Source organism: Gobius niger (genome assembly GCF_951799975.1).
Source record: "Gobius niger genome assembly, chromosome: 20".
Lineage (NCBI taxonomy): Eukaryota > Metazoa > Chordata > Actinopteri > Gobiiformes > Gobiidae > Gobius > Gobius niger.
Genome location: NC_136871.1, coordinates 27,798,776 through 27,820,162, shown reverse-complemented (window position 1 = coordinate 27,820,162; position 21,387 = coordinate 27,798,776). Strand labels below are relative to the sequence as shown.

The 21,387-nt window shown below is 42.3% G+C and overlaps 1 protein-coding gene across 1 annotated transcript in view; it reads right to left on the bottom strand.

Moving 5' to 3' along the window:
* grm2a (glutamate receptor, metabotropic 2a) overlaps window positions 1-21,387 on the bottom strand; it is a 56,066-nt gene that overhangs the window by 23,285 nt on the left and 11,394 nt on the right. Inside the window, exon 2 of the mRNA XM_079578867.1 lies at window positions 15,398-16,100. Coding sequence (XP_079434993.1) covers window positions 15,398-15,910 — 513 coding nt within the window. The 5' untranslated portion in view covers window positions 15,911-16,100. The remainder of the gene's footprint in view (window positions 1-15,397; window positions 16,101-21,387) is intronic.

Below are 21,387 nucleotides of genomic sequence, written 5' to 3'. Positions count from 1 at the left end.
GGGTAAATGCTCGTGAAATTAGCGTGAGTCTGACTTTCAACTGACCCAGAGACTTACCCTTCAGGGCAAAACAAGTCCGGGTCGCCCTGACGGTACTTATTTTCCCGATAATCACCAGCGTTCTATACATTATCCCTTACTTAATATCTTTAATATTGTGTATCGAATACAACTATTGATTACAAAAAAAGAGATTTTTAGGATCAATGCACTGTATTACTTTCATTTAAAAAAAATGCATTTAATCAGATAGAAAGAGCAGTGAATGATAGAACGCCAAGCACTGAATATGGCCTTTTTTATGTGGCAATGTCAACTTTTTTTTTCTACATGAAAAGCCCATCTGCTCCTCCCAGAAGACTGTCTCCGTTCACTCTTTCACCGATAACAGCCGTGAGCAGCTTTACTCTGTACCGCTCACTCATGGACACATTTCAACCATTCAAATGACATTATCATCTCGGAAAATGTTAATGTGTCATTGAAATATTTATTCTATCTTCACAGAGCACTGGTGCAAATGTTGCTGGATTGGTGGAATAATATTTCAAAGCTAGAATTCGTCTAAGTCAAAGAAGGCAATGTTCTTGTGTTACATAGTGCTAGTCTCCACATGTGATGTTCTGGGCTTATGAGTTATTACGAAGAAATGTCCACCCTAGTCCCCAACCTGTCATTCACTATATAGACTCGCACTATAGAGCAGACCAGTGGTTCCCAACCAACTCACCCTATGGCTGCAGAAAGGAGCCCGGTGTCCGGACACCAAGTCACTCAACTCCTGCGGCGCTACTCGACCTCATTTTAGACGAGTCGACTAGTTGTGTTTAATCTCGTTCGCTCTCTCTCTGCCTAGTTTTAAAGGAACAGGCCACTGTTTTTACATACTGAGATATGTTCTAACCTTAGCTTTGACGAGTTCTTTAGGACCTGTCTGATCTTCCCCCGTGCCTTCAGTCACGTAAACACAGCGCAGACGGCGTTAGCATTTAGCCTCTCCCTCTCTCCTCTATAGCTCCAAAACAGGTCAAGATAGAAGCTACCAAGCTCTTCCACGTTTTCCCTATTTAAATATGGTTACGTGAAGTGTTCCACTACAAAGTATAATTACACAAAATTAAACAATGTGGATTTTCTAAGCGGATAAAAGGGGGAACTATATTGTAAGGCGTAATAATACCAGAAGTAGTTCCAAATCCGCGCAGTAATCTTCACTTTACTGTGCAGATGCCAAACTACTCCTTTAACATTAATGTCAAGGCTCAGACTGTGTGCAGCGGCCGGTGTGAAAAGAGAACTTGTTTGAAAATTGTCAAAGTGGTATTTGAACTATAGCGATCTCTGGGATATGAAAGCAGCGCACTTCAATTAAGATAATTTAATTCAATGGGCCGCTCTAAATATTTGAATTCCTGGGCCGAAACAAGCTCCCAGAACGCCCCTGGAGCGAGCTGAAGCCGGGACTCTCTCCACCGTCACCGAGGTCCTTCACGCGCACGACTTTTCACTTTTCTCTCACACGGACTCATTCACATGGAATTAACTACGATCTAACTCCGGGACCGAACGCTTGATTACTTCAGACCTTGGATTTACAATGAACATGATCCTAGGATCATTCGGGTGCCCTCGGGTGGTAGGGTCTCCCAGGGCAAACAGTTCCTAGGTGACGGGTCAGACAAAGAGCGGTTCAGAAGCCCCTTATGAGAGACCAACAGGCCCGGTTAGAACCGTGAGGCCGTCCTTCTGTGGACCCACCACCTACAGGAGGAGCCATAGGGGCTGGTGCAGTGTGATTTGGTGATTTGGCCAGCTCTAACAGCTGCCCCCACGACTCGGCAAACGGAAAAGTGGAAGAAAATGGATGGATGATCCTACAGGATACAGATGAAGCCAGGAGGAGAGTGACACAAAGGGAGGATGAGAGCTGACGCGGATCTACGTGATGTTTCTGGAGGAAAACGTGGATCTTCCAAATGGCAATCATGACACGAGATTTACCCTATCTGACGTAATCATCGACGGACAATGTAAGTGCGTACAGTATGCTATGTCACACTTCTGTAGACTGTGCTGTGTGTTGGGAAAACTCCACTGGCACCGCCCAACCCGGAATTTAAATGGTTGTTCATCATACTGACCCATGCTGTACAGCCATAGCATCGCTGTAGTACAGCCATAATAAATAAATAGGCTGATAACAACAAATTCGCTAATGCTAACACGGCTAGCACTAATGTCCAGAGCAGCTTACACACTCCCTGAGGATGCTCTGCCCCTTCTAAAAACACATGTCGTCTTTAGAGTAGAGTCAGAACTCTGGTAGAAGCCAGCCCACCAGCTGTAATCGGGAGCTACAGTTTCCTTTTGTTTACACATATTACATAGCAATGTGCTTAGTGCGAGTCAGACCTTCAGAATAATACAACTGAACTGGAAAGGCCTTTAGGTAGAACTTAGCATGTGTCTATCACAGTGAGTATAATACTGCATCTGCTGCCGCTTGTTGTGATGTTTAAAGGGGCTTCAAATCTAAGTCCCAACTTCCAGTCTCTCCCAATTGTTTGTGCATGTGCAACTTGTAATAATAACTGGGATCTTATGGGATTTTCTTTTCCCCCTCGGGAGTGCCTGTCTAGATCGAACGGAGGAACCCGGCTGAACGGTCTCTATAGCCTGTCCGTCCATGGGAGTGGATCTCTCCTTCTGTGGTTCTCCCGAAGGTTTCTCTTTTCTCCTGCCGGGTTTTTGAGTTTTTCCTTGCCGTGCTGGAGAGTCTAAGGACGGGGGACGCCCGCACCGCTTGTCGCTACCTCCTATTGGACATTATATTTGCCTGGATTCACCTGAACTTTAAATTGTCATATTTATTGCTCTGTTTTATTGCCTTAATGTTTGGTGCAGCCCTTTGAGGCGACTTCTGTTGTGATATTGGGTTATACAAAACCATTCAACTTAAACTTAAACTCTTATGTGTTTTCGCCTTTATCAGATTGATCATTTGATGCAGTACCTGAGATGAAATAGAAATGCAAACATTTTGCTTTAAATACATACTTACATTTCTTTCTGTCTCAGTGCATTGGGAACAACACTTTTTTATCGAGCATATGAGCTGTGTAACTGTGACTAAGGTGGAGTTCACCCTGGACACAGTGAAGCAAAGTATTATTTAGACTTAAAGAAGAACTAAGTCACTTGTTTACCTTAATAAATCCTTTTCGTAGTCCCTCTGGGGGTAATACAAGTGTTAATGGGATGATTATGGGGGCCTTTCATCTCACCCTGGTGTCTCTGGTCAGAAAACCACAACTTTCCCTGCCACCAAGGCAGAAACCCAACACATACTAACAGAAGCACGAGGAAGAAGCTATCAGGCTAACGGGCAAAGCTAGATGTGGGCTAGCGCCACTTAAACAGTATTTACAGTCAAGTTTGAGTGAAAAAAAATTATCTCCGTTGTGTAATTGGATGTACAATATCCCTCTCTCCCTTTGTCTTTTCTGTATTTACTCTCACGGACAATTAATTAGTAAAAACCGCAACATGCTACGACACCTGCAGTGGCGCTTATGGCCTATAGGGGCATGAGTTACTACTGCTTTAAGTTTCCACTTTACATTATTTTAACATAAATGTTTGCAGATTGTGTTTGCCAAGCTCAGGACGAAAAGAAAATGCATCTTTGGGGAGTAACTTGCAGAGGGCTGGAGCGCTTAGAGAGGCACAAAATCCTACTCCAGCGTTTCTTTGCAAACGCTAAAGGCCCCCATTATCAATAGCATCAGATATCTAGCACATTAACACATTCGTATGTACGGCGCCACCCTCCTCATTTATTCATTTGTATACGTTGGGTTGCCTGGCAACAGGGTGGAAATGCATGGAGCCGGCGTTAGATGCGCCACCTTCGAGCGGGCTGTGTCTGATCTGCCCCCTCATCTCTCTGGATAATGCGCCGCTCCTTTCTGCCGCAATTCAAAAGCCCCAGAGTCCCACAGCCATCCGGTCCAGCGCGCCACGCTTCCACACGTTCACACCGTGTGGGAAAGAAAAAAGAAATACATGGTCTTATCCATTGATGTGACAACCCACAGTGAAGCCATTTACATTCCCCCTGTTTATTCATACCGTGCCCATACTTATCGCTCAGCCAATAAACAATCATTCACTTCAAATATTAGGGATTTGTGTTGCAACTGTAAAGGCGCTATGCTAAGCCACTGAATAATCCAATCATGTGAATTATTTACCATTTCTGAAGCACGTTCTTTACTTTGAAGCATGAATAATGCATCCTCGCTGCATGGCTTTACTGATATGTTTCATCACCATTGTGCTCTGTCATGTAAAAACACCCTTTGTAAATGACTGTGTGAGTGTGTACGTGCGCTCTCTGGGGTGGGTCGTCTTCCACCTGCGCAGAAAGACAATCCTTTTTTATCAAACGCAAGACTTTTCGTCATGCTTCCGAGATGAGATCCGTTTTTTTTCCTACGGTCCGGCGTATACAGCCCCGTGAACGTGGATGTTAGTATGCTGCTCACTCGCCTTCGTCTGCAAATGTCAGAGCTGGACTCACACCATGTACATCTTTTGCAGTGAGGATCTCGTCTTTTTCATCTCGCGTCTAATTATTTAATAAAAAATTACCGCGTCTCCCAGGGTGTTGAAATATTCAGACACTCCGGCGATTGCACAAGAAGAGCCTCTCTTTTTTTAATTCTTTTTTTTTTTTTAAAGAGACTGGGGTTAATTCACAGAAGATCCCAATAAAACTCCGCGTTTCAAATTGGACAAAGTAAATGTTCTTGTCGGGAGGCTGCTTGGTGTTCTATACGTGTTGCTCATCGTGGACATTATGGCTCATTTGGCCACAGGGATGTTACTCATATTTAGTTGCACGGACTGCAGACAGAGACTTAGAGAGATGGCTTCAGGCGAGATGTTCCTAAACAGCGCTGGAGTCTAACCCACCACAATGTGAGGAGGAGGTGACACATATTCCCGGGCGATTATAGACACTCTAGTTAACCACACAGTTCAACATTTTACGTAAGTTGTGACTAGTTTCCATAAAAGTAGATATAATAAAATAAATAGGTTAAGTTCTTCAGTTAAAGATAGTGACTAAACCCAGACCTAACTTAATAAAAGTGGATTAAAACAGCCGCTGAAAGGGTCCAATGCAGCTGGACTGAATTATGGTAAACCCGGTCTAATCCAGAAGGATCCCCGGTGTTTTCAGAGAACCGCTCTGTCCGAACAGTGTCAGCAAAGACGGCAGTATCACCAAGAGAGGTCCAGATGTCACTGAAATGAAAATAGGTGTGAGGGGCCATCTGTCCAAGCATTCACTCTGGATAGTAAGCTACTGTGGGTGAAAAAGAGGGGGGGGGTGCTATTTGGTGATTATTTCATCTTGATGACTGTCAAAAACATATTCAAATCCTCCCTCAGTTATTCTCTCTGGTTAAACACTACCCTGTTTTTAATCTCAGTGGGACTTTTCTGGTTTCTGAGTTTAGACCCTTATAAGACAAGCCCAAACCCTTTTCCGTTACTTACCTTCACCTTTACCGTTTCCCTAACTTTAATCAGAAGCACAGATGATGCACATTCTTACTATATTATCTGTTTAGGTGCTTAATGATGTTAACAATGGTTAGAAAGCTGTGTAAATGTTTAGTACTTGCTAGTTCATTAAAAACTGCTCGTGGGCAGCACATTATCAAGAAACGAGTGAAAATGTGATAATATTTCGAACTGTTATAACAACATGCTGCTTAACAAAATAAAAATAAAACAAGTAAACTGGACAACTCCATACAAGCGATTGCGATGTTGTCACATCCGGGGGCCGTGGTAGGAATTTTATGTTTTAAACAAATGGTAAGAATCCTATGATCGGCAAAAACAATGTGCATAAACAGGACATTGCTTCTCTTGCGCTGTAACAGATCTATCATTTTCTAAAGCCGTGTTAGAGGCCTGGATGCATCAGCTGTTGCCGACCATTCACCAAAATATCTGTTGAAAATTGCGGAAGTAATAAGAGCGATCGCTCGTATGAAGCGATATGCTACTCCAGGCATGAATTTGATGAGGGAAAAATGTTACATGGTTAAAAGCTAAGACAGACTAAATGTCTTGTACTTTGACCGAGGGCTGAACGATAAATCGCATTTGCAATTTTATTCCAATATTACACAGTGCGATTTTGGAAATCGCAGAGGCCCGCGATTTCGGCCCATGCAGCTGACGGCCGCGGCCCACAGAAGTGAATGTAGCAGCTCCGTGTCTACTGCGCGCTTTTGTTTACTTCTGCATCTACTTCAGATGCGCGGGAGATCGTGGATGTACTGTGAAAATCTCAGTGTTTATAATGCAGCCATCGCTAAGGACTATTGCTTTTTCCTCCATTAGCATTGTGTTAGCTGCAGCGCTAATCCCTCTGATGCTCTGATCACAGAAACTCTCCTCACATTCACACGTCTCGGCTCCACACAGATGAAGCTGAGCCTGAGCTGCTTGTTCAGAGGCCTTTGTGGCTCACTTTGGGAGGCTTATGTTTGGGAATGTTTTGGATAAAGATAAGAACTCACAACCACTGACTAACACACAAGCGCAAATAGCAAGAAATTATTAAGGCTATTTACAAAAAAAAAAAATCAGTAAAAGCTTATTGTAAATTATGTAAATGGCTATGTGGACTATTTTGAACTATATTCCATGTGATTATAAAGGACTTAAGATTTAGTAGTACTTTATTAAGTCAGGTGTAAATATTTAATTACATTGCAACAAAAAATTATTAGCGGAAAATCACAATAAAATCACAATCGCAATATTGATTGAAAAAAATCGCAATATTGATCTTTGGCAAAAATGGTTCAGCCCTACTGTGAACTGTCTTTCTATCTATAGCTTTTGCTGTAAGTGCTATGACACATGCAGACTTTTGTGACAGTTTGTGTATCTGTCCCTGTCACAACCCGGCTCTGCTAGGTAGCAATGTTGCAAAAAAAACAAGATGTAAAAAGGTTAAAAAAAAGTTGTAATTTATAAAAAGGGATGTAAAAGGTCAATCTAACAAAGGGGTCACAAAATATGCTAACAAAAGGGGATATTTACAAAATGTACAAAGGTTAACAAAAACTAATGCGTGTCTCCAAAACATGTCACAGTAGGCCTGATAACAAAGTGACAACAAAATGAGACACAAACTTAAGTTAACTTAACTAAAAAAACACACAAAGGAACACAAAATGGCGTAATGGCCACAGAAGGCCAGGTGAGCTCAGCGTTTAAGGGTGTGGCAGCAGGTGTCAAACCATTGGCCAGGTGTTCTGACGCTGCACTAATTAGCAACTAGCAGCAGCCAATCAGCTGATCAGAGCGGGAAACCAGTCCTCCAATCACAGGCAAGAACTCACACAGCCAGGGTTCCATTGGAGGAGAACACAGAGGGTCAGCCACACCCACAAATGAACACAAAAGGAGGGAGTTTGGAGGCCTGGAGCCACACCAGTCCCTATCAAATAAACCAAACAGATAAATAGATTTTACATTTACAATTTATGACATATTGGAAGGGTATCTGGAATGCACAGCTCACTTTGGTACTAAAAAGTTTTAGTTTAAAAATGTGTACAGGAACCCAGAAAACGTGTTTTCTTCAAAGCAGATCTTTCAACAAACCGTGTAGGGAATGAAGATGTGTTATTTGCAGGATCTGACAGGTGGCATCTCCAAAAGTGTCACAATGCTCCTCTCTCTTGCTCTCTTTTCTTTCTCTCTCTTCCTCCCACACTCTCTCTCTCGAAGGTGTGAAAGCGCAGGTCTGTGTGTGTGTGTGTGTGTGTGTGTGTGTGTGTGTGTGTGTGTGTGTGTGTGTGTGTGTGTGTGTGTGCGCTTGTGTGTGTGTCTCTCGGGGGTCTGGATTGGCGCCCTGGCCGTTCTGGCTTTCACACGGACACAGATTGAGACGAGTTTGGAGGAGGCGTTTCGCTCGGCCCCATCTGCGCCGTCTGCTGCCGCTCTGAGGAGGAGGAAGAGGAGGAGGCAGGGCCCGCACAAAGGCTGAGATTGGCAGGCGGCCGCAGAGCACTCTGCGTAATGGCGGGTGAGTCAGGGGGCGTCGTATGGCAGTGAACCGCGGGGCTGTTGGAGTGGAGATGTTAAACAGTCACGCTGAAGTCATTAGTGCCATCTGGGCAGTTCCACGGGAGGAGGATGAAAATATTTACACAGGTCTGAAGCCTCTGACACTTGAGGAAGTCGCTTATGATGTACTAACTGCTCCTTGCCTTCCAACTAAATTGAAAAGTGTCACGGTGAGTGCGTGGATTATATGAAGCCAAAACATGAATTCAACCAGAAAGTCTCCTATTGCTTAAAGTACATCTCACCTCTTGCATCACCAAGGAAGTATTTTCCGTGACCAAACGTCCAAACTTTGACTAAATTTCCAGTGTGTGTACAGCAGACTGGCTAATGACATCACGCGTAGTTCCAGCCGCCATTTTGAATACCAAAGTAGCATTATGCAGTACTACAACATGTAACAATATCTCTCAGGAGGAAAATGAAAGACAACTGATTGACAGTGGCATTTTTTTGTACTCGTAATCAAACAATAAAAACACGGCCCCAGAGAGCACACGTTTATGTGATTTAACCGGCAAATGTGGCACAGACGTAGCAGCTCTGTCTGTTGAGCTACAGCAGGATTTACTAAAGATCTGCTTCACTCTGAAGACTAAATGAACACATCAAAGAGAAAACAGAAAACCTTTCTCTGTGATTTTTACAGTTTGTCATGTCAACAGAGTCTCAGCCTGAGTCAGTATTTAAGCTGCTCAAGAGGTTAGCATGCTACCGGTTAGCAACTGTCATCAATCAATTGTCAATGGCTTCAACAGGATAAACACATGTGCGGCTCACATCTATGAACATAATACTACAGTTACTAACAGCTCAGCTCTGACCTCTGTCACATGTGGTATCCAAGGCTAGATGTTTGGAGTGTGATTCAGGGCTTTCTCTTGGAGAGGTCAGAGCTGAGCTGTTGAAGCTATATGCTAACCAGTAGCATGCTAACATCTTAAACACTGACTCACTGGTTTCTTCACATAAACGTGATGATTATGAGTATGTTAAAATGCCTCTGTCTATCAGTTGTCTTTCTTTTACATCCTGAGTAGAGATATTGTTACATATTGTAGTACTGCATAATTCTACTTCAGTATTCAAAATGGCCACCATAACAACAAAAGTCACATGACTGAAAGGCATGTTTACAGATTTATAATAGAGGCCTTCGTATCGAAAAGACAACTGTCCACTCCATTACAACCCATTACAGTTGACGCCTTGAACAATCCCTCGTGATGGAAAACGCGGGGCAGCAATTGTCAACACAAAAGGATGATTTATTTCTTTGTTCTGACCCAAAACAGTCACAACAGCAAAGGATTGAACTGAGCCAGGCTGATCATTCTGGTTTCGATTCTGTTTGTCATTTAAGTATTAATTTTAAATGTTGTTTATGTATTTAATTTCACATTAACATTGTTTAATTAACCAGTTAAAGTTATATAATTTTAATTGACCAATTAATTATATAAAACAACCAGTTTTAGAAATGTATATTGATTGAAATACATTTACCCATATGAAATGACTAGTATCGGTATCGGTATCGACAAAAAAGACCCCAAAGTATCGGTATCGTATCGATTCCAAAAAATGTGGTATCGCCCATCCCTAATGGAAATCACAATTTTTCACTCTTTTTCGCCGTTTTCTGGCGGACTGTAAACATATTTGTCATGCAAAAATTAAGGCAAGCCAAAATTCGGTCCGTATGGATGTTTTTCCACAGAAAATTGTTCAGTGGAAGCGAAAAACCGCACTCATTTCATCGGTTAGCGTATGTAGCATGAGGCTAATGTTAGCTTCCTGGTTAGCATTGTCAGTGCATTGCTCCTCTCCTTGTCTCTGTATCTGTATTCATTGGAAAAATATACTCATAATTCAGCTTTTGTTAAAGTAATGGTGGAGAAATTGTTTTTTTGTTTTTTTTTTCATATACATGACCATGGGTGATTCCAAAGATGCCGTCTGTATCTATGCTTTGGACAACACAGCACAGATGACCACTTATACAACCCTTCTCTGCCATGACTAAAGTTGTTTGAAATAAGAACTCACTCAAAGCACAAAAGCAAAAACAAAGATAAAATTGGCTTTGAGATAAACAAACTAGACCCTCCTCCTCTACACAAAAAAAAAAAAAATCCCCACAAATTTACAAGATGGTAGTTTGGTCCATCAGGCCTCCTGGTCAATAATGGTCATGGCCTGAGTGAATTTACACTTCCCAGTACCGCGCCGTTACCTTTAACGATTATACACTCATCAGGTAGCCACGGCAACAACACCCGGACCCAGCCAGCCCCTGTCGTGATTTATCCTGCTCTTATTAACAAAGGTGCTCCTGTTTCACTGAGTCCTGTACTGTCCAGTCCCACAGACTACAGCTCCCAATCTGAGCGTTCATAAATCTAAAAGAAGACAGGAGCACTCCCAGAGGACGGGAGGATTCCTCTGAAATTACAACTCGTTCATCACTGTTTCTTTTTTTTTTCACCACCGCGATGTTCTCTTCTCCACTGCTGTCTTCCTAAAGGTGCCGGGGTATCTAAATCCTACCACAGAAGGTCCCAGGAGTCTTGGCTATGTGTGGGAAAATGTTTTTTGTTTGTTTTTCTTGTGACTGGACCTACAGAGCTACACAACTTTGGAAAATGTCATGGCTTCATTTGACAAGAAATGAAGTCAGCTTTGTAAGCATTTACTCAGTTTGCAGTTTACATTTTAAAGACATTTAAGAGAAACCTGTAATTTGAAAGTCCTAAACTAATACGAGAATCACGTCCATTTTTTCCTAAATATGATCATTCAGTTGCTATTTGTCTTGTTTTGAGTTCATTTATGTATAAAGTATGGGTAACACTTTACATTACGGGCCGGTAAGTTCGTGGTACTTACAGTACTAGCATTTACAGTGGTAATTCTAGGTTCTTACTGTGGTACTAAAAGTGGTAATTACTAGTAATTAGGGTTAGGGGTTAGGATTAGGGTTAGGGAGACACAGAGTTACCCCTGTATCTCTCATTACTAAGAGATACAGTGGTAATGCTCTTAGTAAAGAAGGTTGTACTTCTATTTACTTTGGTACTTTAATTGATTGTTTCTAGTAGTTATAGTGATACATCTATGGTACTTATTGGTAGTTCAAGGATACACAGCAGCAATTCATAGGTAGTAAATGTGGTACTTCTACACACTGAAGTAATTTCTAGGATTGTGTGACTATAAAACAACATAAATCAGCATGAAGGAAAACAAGAAGTACAACCTTCATTACTAAGAATTACCACTGTTTCTAGAAGTACATAACTTGTAATTTTCACCATAGTATCCTTTAAGTACCACAATAAGTACCTAGAAGTACCACTATTATTACTAGAATTTACCACTGTAATTACCACCATAAGTACCATTTTAAGTACCACCACGAGTACCATTGTAAGTATCACTGTAAGTACCACCATAAGTACCATTGTAAGTATCACTGTAAGTACCACCATAAGTACCATTTTAAGTACCACCATGAGTACCATTGTAAGTATCACTGTAAGTACCACCATAAGTACCATTGTAAGTATCACTGTAAGTACCACCATGAGTACCATTGTAAGTACCACCGTAAGTACCACCATAAGTACCATTGTAAGTATCACTGTAAGTACCATCATAAGTACCATTGTAAGTATCACTGTAAGTACCACCATAAGTACCATTGTAAGTATCACTGTAAGTACCACCATAAGTACCATTGTAAGTATCACTGTAAGTACCACCATAAGTACCACCATAAGTACCATTGTAAGTATCACTGTAAGTACCACCATAAGTACCATTGTAAGTATCACTGTAAGTACCACCATAAGTACCACCATAAGTACCATTGTAAGTATCACTGTAAGTACCACCATAAGTACCACCATAAGTACCACCATAAGTACCTAGAATTACCACTGTATCACTGTAAGTACCACTGCAAGTACCACAATAAGTATCTAAAATGACCTCTGTAAGTACCAAGGACTTACCGGCCCGTAATGTAAAGTGTTACCAAAGTGTGAATTGAAATGAACCCAAGTGCTGTGTTTTATTCGTCTAGATATTTAGCTGGGCTATACATATTTTAGTAATTTTCCACATCCATGTGTCTGTTGGTCAATTTATACAGTATGTGTCTCATAATAGATTAAAGGTGCACTATGCAACTTTTTTACGTAATTAGAAGTTGACATTAATACGTATTTGACCTGTCAGTGACCTAGCGGATGCTTGGGTGGTTAGCATAGCACAGTTCCACAGTCCACAATCAATTGTTTTTAAGGTTTTCACTGCTGATTGAACCATATCCATGGTTCCGTATACATTCCTTTCCGAAAACAAACCAGAAATCGTTAAAAAAAAACTTAAATAAAATTGAAAAGCTAATGGTGCGTTCCAGGCGACTGGTAAATTTACCACCTCCCACTTGTCTTAGAACACAGCTCAAACCGGTAATTACAAATTGTAAGCTCGGAAACCTCAACACTGCTGATGATGAAGACAGTAATGGCGCCCCCCAGTGGAGGAGCAGCTAATGTTAAAACTGTATCAAAACCACTGCATCAGTGACGTGAACGTTACTTTTGGTCACAGCTTTCAACATAACTTTATGTCGTATGTTTTTAATTTGATCTGGTTTGGAGAAACGGTCATACAAGTATAACGTTAGCATCGTATGAGCTAGCTGTTGTAGCATTAGCCGTTTCCATACGACTTCATTCACCTGGAACGCTCTGACGTCGTAAGTTGTAGTTTCCAAGTGGGAAAATACCAGTTATAGTCCGGGAGCCAGACCCCCTCCTCTGGCACATTTTTGCTACCTTTTCCAAACTAGTATCTTTCATTAGAGTATACCATTGGGTCATTTCCAGTGGGGACCCCCCCATTGCAACTCGGCCCCGTCCGGGTGTGGGACCCCAAAAAACACTTTTACGGGACAGACTTCAGATGGAACTTTGTGGTTCTGTTTGAGTCGGGGCCGAATAGGGGGTCCCCACTGGAAATGACCCAAGGTATACTCTAATGAAAGATACTAGTTTGGAAAAGGTAGCAAAAATGTGCTTTGGGGAGGGGTTCTGGCTCCCGGACTATTAGGCCTACCAGTTGCCTGAAACGCACCATAACCGCCCATACAGCTGCTTGGTCACTGAAAGGTCAAATACGCATTAATATAATACTTTTGGGTTTTTTTTACATAAAAGTTGCTCAGTGCACGTTTAATGCACCTGATGTTTTATTTGTTTTTGTCTCACGTTAGTTACTCTTTAGTAAAGGAGAAAAGCTCATTGCTCTTATGAATAAGATAGACAATTAGAAGAAGTCAACATCTAAACTGGGTTTTAGTTTTCCACTTCACTAGACACCGACAGACTTTTCTTATCCCTGTCTGAGCTGTACTGACCCTGTGATCTTCCCCATATACTGTATACTGTATACGTTTGTTCCCGCATTATTCACTCTCTCTAGGTTTCCTCTTTATTAAAGGAGACATTTGCTCTCGTCCTCCAAATATACCAGCCCCTTCTGTCCAATTTCTTGGCCTGTGCATACACCCTTCGGTTTCCTACATCGATGGCAGCGGCGGGTCATACATTATCCCATGCAAACTAAACAAAATGGTCATATTGACACTCAAAATGCCTCCACTACAAAGCATGATTTCAGCATGAATCAAACTGAACCCCTTTGAGGCGCCAGCTACAGTAGCATGGCTCTCGCACTGGACCTATATGTCATTTCAACAGTTGTATCTGCTCTGTTTGTGTCTCCTCCCTCACCAACCCTCCCTCCCTCTCTCTCTCTCTCTCTCTCTCTCTCTCTCTCTCTCTCTCTCTCTCTCTCTCTCTCTCTCTCTCTCTCTCTCTCTCGCTCTCTCTCTCTCTTTTTCTTCTCCCCCGCTCCCTTCTGTACAAAGTTTCCGGTGAGGTGAACTGTGAGATCCAGTCGTCCGCTTGACACTTCTCCACGACTCAGTGCACAAGCAAGACCGACTCTCGCAACCCCAGATATATTTGTGCACGATTCCATACGAGAACTCCCCGTTTCCTCCCGCTGCATCAGCCATATTGCAGCGGGAACATTCGGAGAGCCAATTAGCGTTGCCTTGGATGTACAAGGCGAGTAATGATTCTGCCACTAGTCATCTTGTCAGGCAAAACATCTGGAGCTTGTCTTTCTGTGGCATATCTGTCGAGCCTGAGCGACTGAGAAGACAGAGCTATCTCCTAATCAAGATCAGTCAAGTGTAGACGTATAGGTAAACATATTATTTATGAGGATTTAGAATTGAATGTCTATGTTGGTATAACGCTAACATGAATATAAATGGACAGCTTATGACCATCCCATCACATTTAGTTCATGGTTAACTTGCCTCGGCGTTCAATGCCTGTTACTCTGCTGAGCTCAGCATATTGGACAATGAAGGTAAGTGCTATATACTGTCGCTGGTTCTCAACTGGAGGGCCCAAAAGTTGACCAACAGTTAGTTATATATATATATTGTATTTAGTTTTTTCTGATTGTTAGCCTGGTTTGAATCAACAGAATCAACCGAATTATCTGCGGAAAAGTTTAAATGAATATCTGTATTTGGCTTGTGGCTTGTCATGGGTCCTGAGCTGGTCCTGAGGCTACACCAAGGGAGAAGCCCCATGAGTTGGTTGAATTGAGGACTTTTTGCTTCTATCTTCAGAAGCTTGTTCTCTCTCTTGCAGTCAAAATGTTAGACTGGGAAAAAACACAGAGGTCTGTTTAAAGTACGACACTTCTGGGAGAGTGGTCAGGGCTGCCTTGACCAGATCAACTGCTGCACATTTTTTTTTGTTCAGGATTGAGGCAAAGCCGGACATTGTTAGGCCCCTTTTAATAAAGCCCTGCTGCACCTTGTTCTGAGGAGACCATCGATTTACAGTGGAAACATTTTTATCTATGACCACCCACAACGGGTCAAACAGCAATAAACTCTCAAACCATCTTTCTCTGTAGCAAAGATGTTGACCTGACCGTCATCAGAAGTATGGTTAGGGCTTTAATATGGAGATGTACATTTGGACCACTGAACATAAGTAATTAGCATCGCTGAGTTAGAATCTACAGTAAAAGTGGCGATGAACAATAAGATGTCTACTCAGGGTCAGAAGTCATGTTGGGTCACTTGTGCTGATCTCAAAATAAAAAAAGCATGTGGTCAGTGAGGTCTTACCTGAATGGACACGTCGCTGTAGGAGCCTCCGATCACCCCGGAGATGGCGAGCGGGACGTCGTCGTGAATGGCATAGGATCCGTCGGGACAGGTGTACTCGCTGTCGTCCACTTTGGTGAGGGACGCCCGCACAAACTCGAGGCTCTGCTCCAGCGCGTACGTGTCTTTGGAGCAGGTGTCCAAAATGTTCGCCCCTAACCTCAGCCCGGGCAGGATCCTCTCGTCTCTGTTAATCTCGTCCAACGCTAACAACATGGCCTCCAGTCTCTGGATGCCCCTTTGGGCATTAATTTTCCCACAGTCCTCCGCTCCTTCTCCTTTCTGGTGCACCGGGAACAAGCCGCCAATCATCAAGTCCCCGTCCAGGGTTATCTCTTTCTTTGTTTCCACATTGTAGCCCACTGCCGGCAAACCATCGGACCGATAGGCAAATATACATAGAAATAAATACAATAGACTGAAGCGGGACGTCCAGGCGGGCAGCCCCAGCACAGGGGGTCTCCGAGAAGCCATGTCCCCAGAGTTCAGTGGCCTTTTAGGGGAAGGGGAAGGGCTTTGATGGTGCGGGTAATGAAAGGCAGCGGTTGAAAGCGTCCCAAGCTTAAATCAGGAGTTGTTTGATGGGGATAGAAGCCATTATAGCAGCGGTAGCAGCGGCAGGATCATCCCGGTGGCGTCGTCTTGTTGTTGTTGAGATGAGAGCCTGCAGATCAAACACACACAGAGTCAGTGGCAGCCTTTGAGCCTCAGCACAATCAGGACATTGTTTCACTCACAATGTGTTTGGATCAGAGGCACAGGACACGAGACAATTCTGTAAACAGGGGACAGTGCGCTCCGCTAACTTGTTTTTAAGACACAGACAGGTGTTCCACAATAAGAAACATGCCGTAAAGCAAAGAGAGGTTTAGCGTGGACAGGCCAGGTGAAGGTGAGCTTAAAACATGGAGGAGCTTCATGGAAGAAGACGATGTATGCAGAATACAAATGCTGCAATTAAACAAGACGCCGCTACAGGTATGTGATCCTAGATTGCGTAACACAAATTCCATACAAAACTGGAACAAGCTGCCCTTATAAACTACAATAATCGGAATAAAGGCTTTAAGAGTTATTACGTGGGCTGGGTTGTTCATGATATGGATGTCTCATTAAAATAAACCTACAGTCGCCCTATAAGGGACCGTACAGACTTTAAAGATGTTAAAATGATGTATTCCCCCCTACATGTTCAAGCAATGTGTGTAGCAAAGGTGTAGAATGAGCCCTGTTCACCACAACTGCCTCTAAAATCCTGCACTGTCACTCAAAAAGTTGTTACTTTGGTCCGATTTGCCGTCATCCACGAGCTTAATATAGAAGGTGCAGTTACACATATGACCTGAGATGGCAGTGGTGAGTATAATAATGACCAACTTGCATCTAGCCCCTTTAATGATCCCAAAACATCCTATATCTTTACATAAAAATCAACATCTATCAATGCCTGTAGATCAAATACAGGTTTAAACTGGTAAAATGTAGCAAATAAATGTACATTTCCAGTGTAATTGGACAAAAACAAGCTTTGAGGGGCCCCCTGTAGTGCCTCTGAGGCCCCCCAGGGGTCCCTGAACCCCACTTTGGGAACCACTGCTGTATTGTCTTTTAGAGAGTTTCATTACCAAAGTCGATTTCAAACAAAGGCCCTGCAGCTCAGTTCACTGAGGACAAAATCAAAAGTGTATCTCTGTATATGTTGTTCCTATATTTAAGTCTCTTTCTCTGTCTCTGACCAAACTGTACTTTCTGATAATCCCAGTGGTCCAGCTCCTTCACACACCGACTGTGCCTCCGAGGTGTCTGTGTTGCAAACGCATTAACAACTGTTTTCAAGCCAAACAATTTAAATAAAGTGCTGCAGAAGAAACTCAGTTTCTTTGTTACAAGATGAAATGCTTTATACATTATTTATTTTAGACGAAAGAGAAGAGTCCAGCCTTTTTACAAACACTCTTGTTGCAGAGATGTGAGTCACGCAGAGTTCTGCTCCTGAATCACAAATATCTGCTGTTTGTTGTTAAAAGATTTGTTTTTGTGTGAGAAATGAGGGAATTCTCCAGTTCAGAACTTGAAAAACAGTCCGATTTTTCAATCAAAGGATGGAATTACACGGACAATTCAAGGTCATACAGGAACTGCATCTGTTAATAATAATAATGCCACTTTCAAAGTGCTATTACTGACAGGCATTAGGGGTTTGGGGGGTACATTCTTTGTCCTTTAAGAAAGAAAATGTCTACCAAATAAAGAGTATGAATCCTCCAAAGCTCACTTCAACAGGAAATAAAAGGTGAGTAGTTTTAGTGAGTGGGTAAACTGGTGCTTAGCCGCTGCAGCAAAGTAACGTGTTTGTTTGTGACAAACACTACTTTACAGACTTTAGCCGTGGTCAAGACGAGGAGAGACTTGGAGAGACTAAGTACATTGGAGCATATGGATGAAATAGAAGAGACAGAGTCGGGGAAAGGTAATAGTTTTTGAATGACTTGAGGAGGTGCAGGGGGTGGAAAAATCTAATCACGGCCATATTGGAGCAGTCCTTTGCTAATGTCATTAAATATTCAACATTTCATACACATGGGCGATCTAGCAAGGAATCCGTGAATACTGACCGCGGTGACATTTGTAATACAGTATTTGAGGGGATTTTGATGAAAAATGTGTGTAAAGTTATGGATGATGGACAATATTACAGCTCTAACAGCTTTTCTGTAAAAAAAAAAAGTTCATTTCATGGAATTAGAAATAATCTGAAGAAAATAATCCCTCACTGTCCTCCAGATAAATAATCATCTACAGACAAAACTTTGATCAAAACAACAATATACTTTCTTCTATGCATCATGCATATTGTGTCCAACTCAGACAAATGTTCTGCTGCCAGTCGCCTCAAATCCCACAGGTTTAATTATCCAAACTGAGAGAGGGGCTGAAGTTTGACTGAATAAGTTATTGGACTGAAACGATCTGTCTCATTTCTACTGTAACCACAAGTCTGACAAACTCCCATTGAGCCAACACAGATAATGAACACTTCTCAGCTTTTATTATGGTGCGATACTTCTCCACTGACTCCCAGTATCATCATGAAGTAGGGGTACTCGAGGACATCCAACAGGCCCAACCATGAGCTGCGAATTAGCACGAGCTAAAAGCTCTTCATGCATCGCATCATCTGCAAATATTCAATGTAACTATGTTGATTGAATCGTCCCTGATAGATAAATTAATTAATTAATTAATTAATTAACAATACACTCTTTCTGATGCTTTTTCTATGGAGCTCAACCTTGACCACACAAAATACAAGAGTTATTTCCATTTGTCACTGCATTCTAAAGGTCCAAGTGAAATAGGAATGGCTTGGTATTTCATAGCCTGGCCTAAGTCACTTCTTTCTCTTAATATTTGGCAAGGTAAGGCAAGGCAACTTTGTTCATTTGGTACACAAGGCAACTCAATGTCTTGAAATACATTCATCATGATACTGTATGTGAGAAAAGCCAAACTACCACTGTGATGGGCTAAAGGCCCCCAGAGAAACATAGAAGTTGTTTATGGACCTATGGGGGTCTTTCACACCTCTTACTTTGTTTGCTTCTCTGCTTGCTATTGCAACATTGCGGTTGCCAAACATGGTTGACACTAGTGTTCTGTAGTAACGGAATGTATTTAGCAGCACGGTGGCACAGCAGTTAGCACTATAGCTTCACAGCTAGAGGGTCCGGGTTTGATTCCCACCAGGACGGGGCCTTTCTGTGTGGAGTTTGCATGTTCTCCCCGTGTCTGCGTAGGTTTCCTCCGGGTACTCTGGTTTCCCCTACCACTAAAAACATGTACAATAGGCCAGGGTAAATGACATCTGTTTGAGAGTGCGCATGGGGGACAACAGATGGAAATGAGCCCATGGCCACAATCCGGTGGGGCTTGTTCATTAACATGCACTGTCCCAACCAAATAAACAATAAAACAGAAGAATACTCTTTTTGAGTCACTGTATTCAGGTGCTGTGACTGTTTCATTGAGGGTTTTTAAAATGCAGTTACTTTCCTAAAAGCAAAGGAATACATTGCAGCACTCTTCATATTCATAACAATAGGACAGAAAAGATAAAAAACACCAGGGTCATTCTGGGCTGTGGGCATTTGCAAAGAACTTTTTTTTTGTATTTTAATCAGTGCTAAGTTTGTAACAAGTGCTGCTAAACTTACTTGTTTTTAATCACACACCGTATTTCTGTAAATTAATATAATGCATCAACGTGAGAGTATTCAAAGTATTCCGGATACAGTACTCTGATTGGACAAAATACACTCAGTATTCTGTAACAAAATGCGATTTCAAAGTATTCTCCCCAACACTGGCTAAACATAATGTCATCCATTAACTTAGTACCTGGTTTAGCCCGTGTTGATATAAGAGCGAAGGCTTTTCTTATTCATGTGTTTGTTACTTTTCAAGGTGAGAAAACATGTATTAAAATTCATATCAAAGTCATAGCACAGACGGCCTCATCCTTTGTTCTCTAACAATCCCCCCCCCATCTCTCCATCTTCACCTCTCACGGTGCGTCTTCACAGTTTTAGGGTTGTTCTCTCTTCTTGTTCTTCTGCTCTTGTCTGTCTCTCCTGGTATCTCTCTTGTTTCCATGGTAACGGGGCTGTGAAGCGCTATGAGGAAGAACACCAGGACCAGATCCCAGTCCGGTTTGACCATGCATGGAGGTTCAGCGGGCGAGGAGTGGGGGGGCATCCTGGGGGGGGGGTCCCGTGGGAGGACTGTACACTGCACTGAACTCAAACTCAACTAAACTGAGGGAAACACAGCCTTGGCACGTCATGCGGGGATTTCTACACTGACACTCTAGCTCTTCATTTTGATCAGTCTATATTTTCAATGTAATATGTATACACCGACCTGTTTCATCTTCATTTCATTCTAATCCTATGGACTGCACAGCTCTTTTCAGAATGCAGACTACACAAAGTTTTGCTCATTGATTTAAATATAATGCTTTTGCTCTGTGTAGTGCTTCTCTGATCCTCTAAAACTGTGCAACGCCTCCTGGGTTTGTCCTTGTTTCAGAGCGTGGTGTCCTGCACTGGTCAGCTCCTCCACTTCCTCCTTCCTCTTCCTCCTGCACAGCTCCCTCCGCTCCACTACAGTCTTCTTCTCCTTTGTCCCGTCCTTGTTTCCTGCAGCGCCTCTTGTAACTCTTGGCTTCTTGGTGAAGAAGAAATGTGTTGGTCTCAGATGTCTTTAGCTCATAAGCTAGCTGTTTGTTTACTTTTAAACTTTACTTTTGGGTGCCTCACTTTGTAAACGGATTCCAATGGACACTTTGCACCTCCCTAACACAGCTTAAAAGCCTGGCTCCAAAGAGTTTCTTGGGGTATACTGTTTGGTTATTGTGCTGTAGGCTCTGGAGCACTGTGGAGGCCCGTAGCCAGTCCACCCGACCCGCAAGGGCGAGGCTTCCCGCCTTTTTTTTTTTAGCTTTTTTTGCTCTGTAAGAGGAGCAAGGTGTGCCATGTTATTTTCACAAGAGACTCATGGTAGTAGTCTTTGCCATAAACTCCATAGAGTTGTTAGGCCTTTTGTATGACAAGGCCTTTGTATAACAACACCTTATTATACAAAGGCCTTGTATAATGTACAATGTCTGTCTCTTGTATATTCTATTATATCTATGGTGAAGATCTTGACTGGGACTCCACCTGCTGGCAGATGTTGGAATAACAAAACATTCTGTTTGGACTTGAGGCATGGTTAGCACTTTAGTATAGCCATGGAGTGATAAATACACTTTCAGAAACTCAGTCCTGTTTTTATTTTTTTGTTAAAGTTTTAAAAGTTAAAATAAAGGAAACCATGATCTGCTTCACAGGCTAATTCACACCATTTCAGTTTGAGCAAACAAACAGCTAATGGCACAAAAGAGTAAAAAT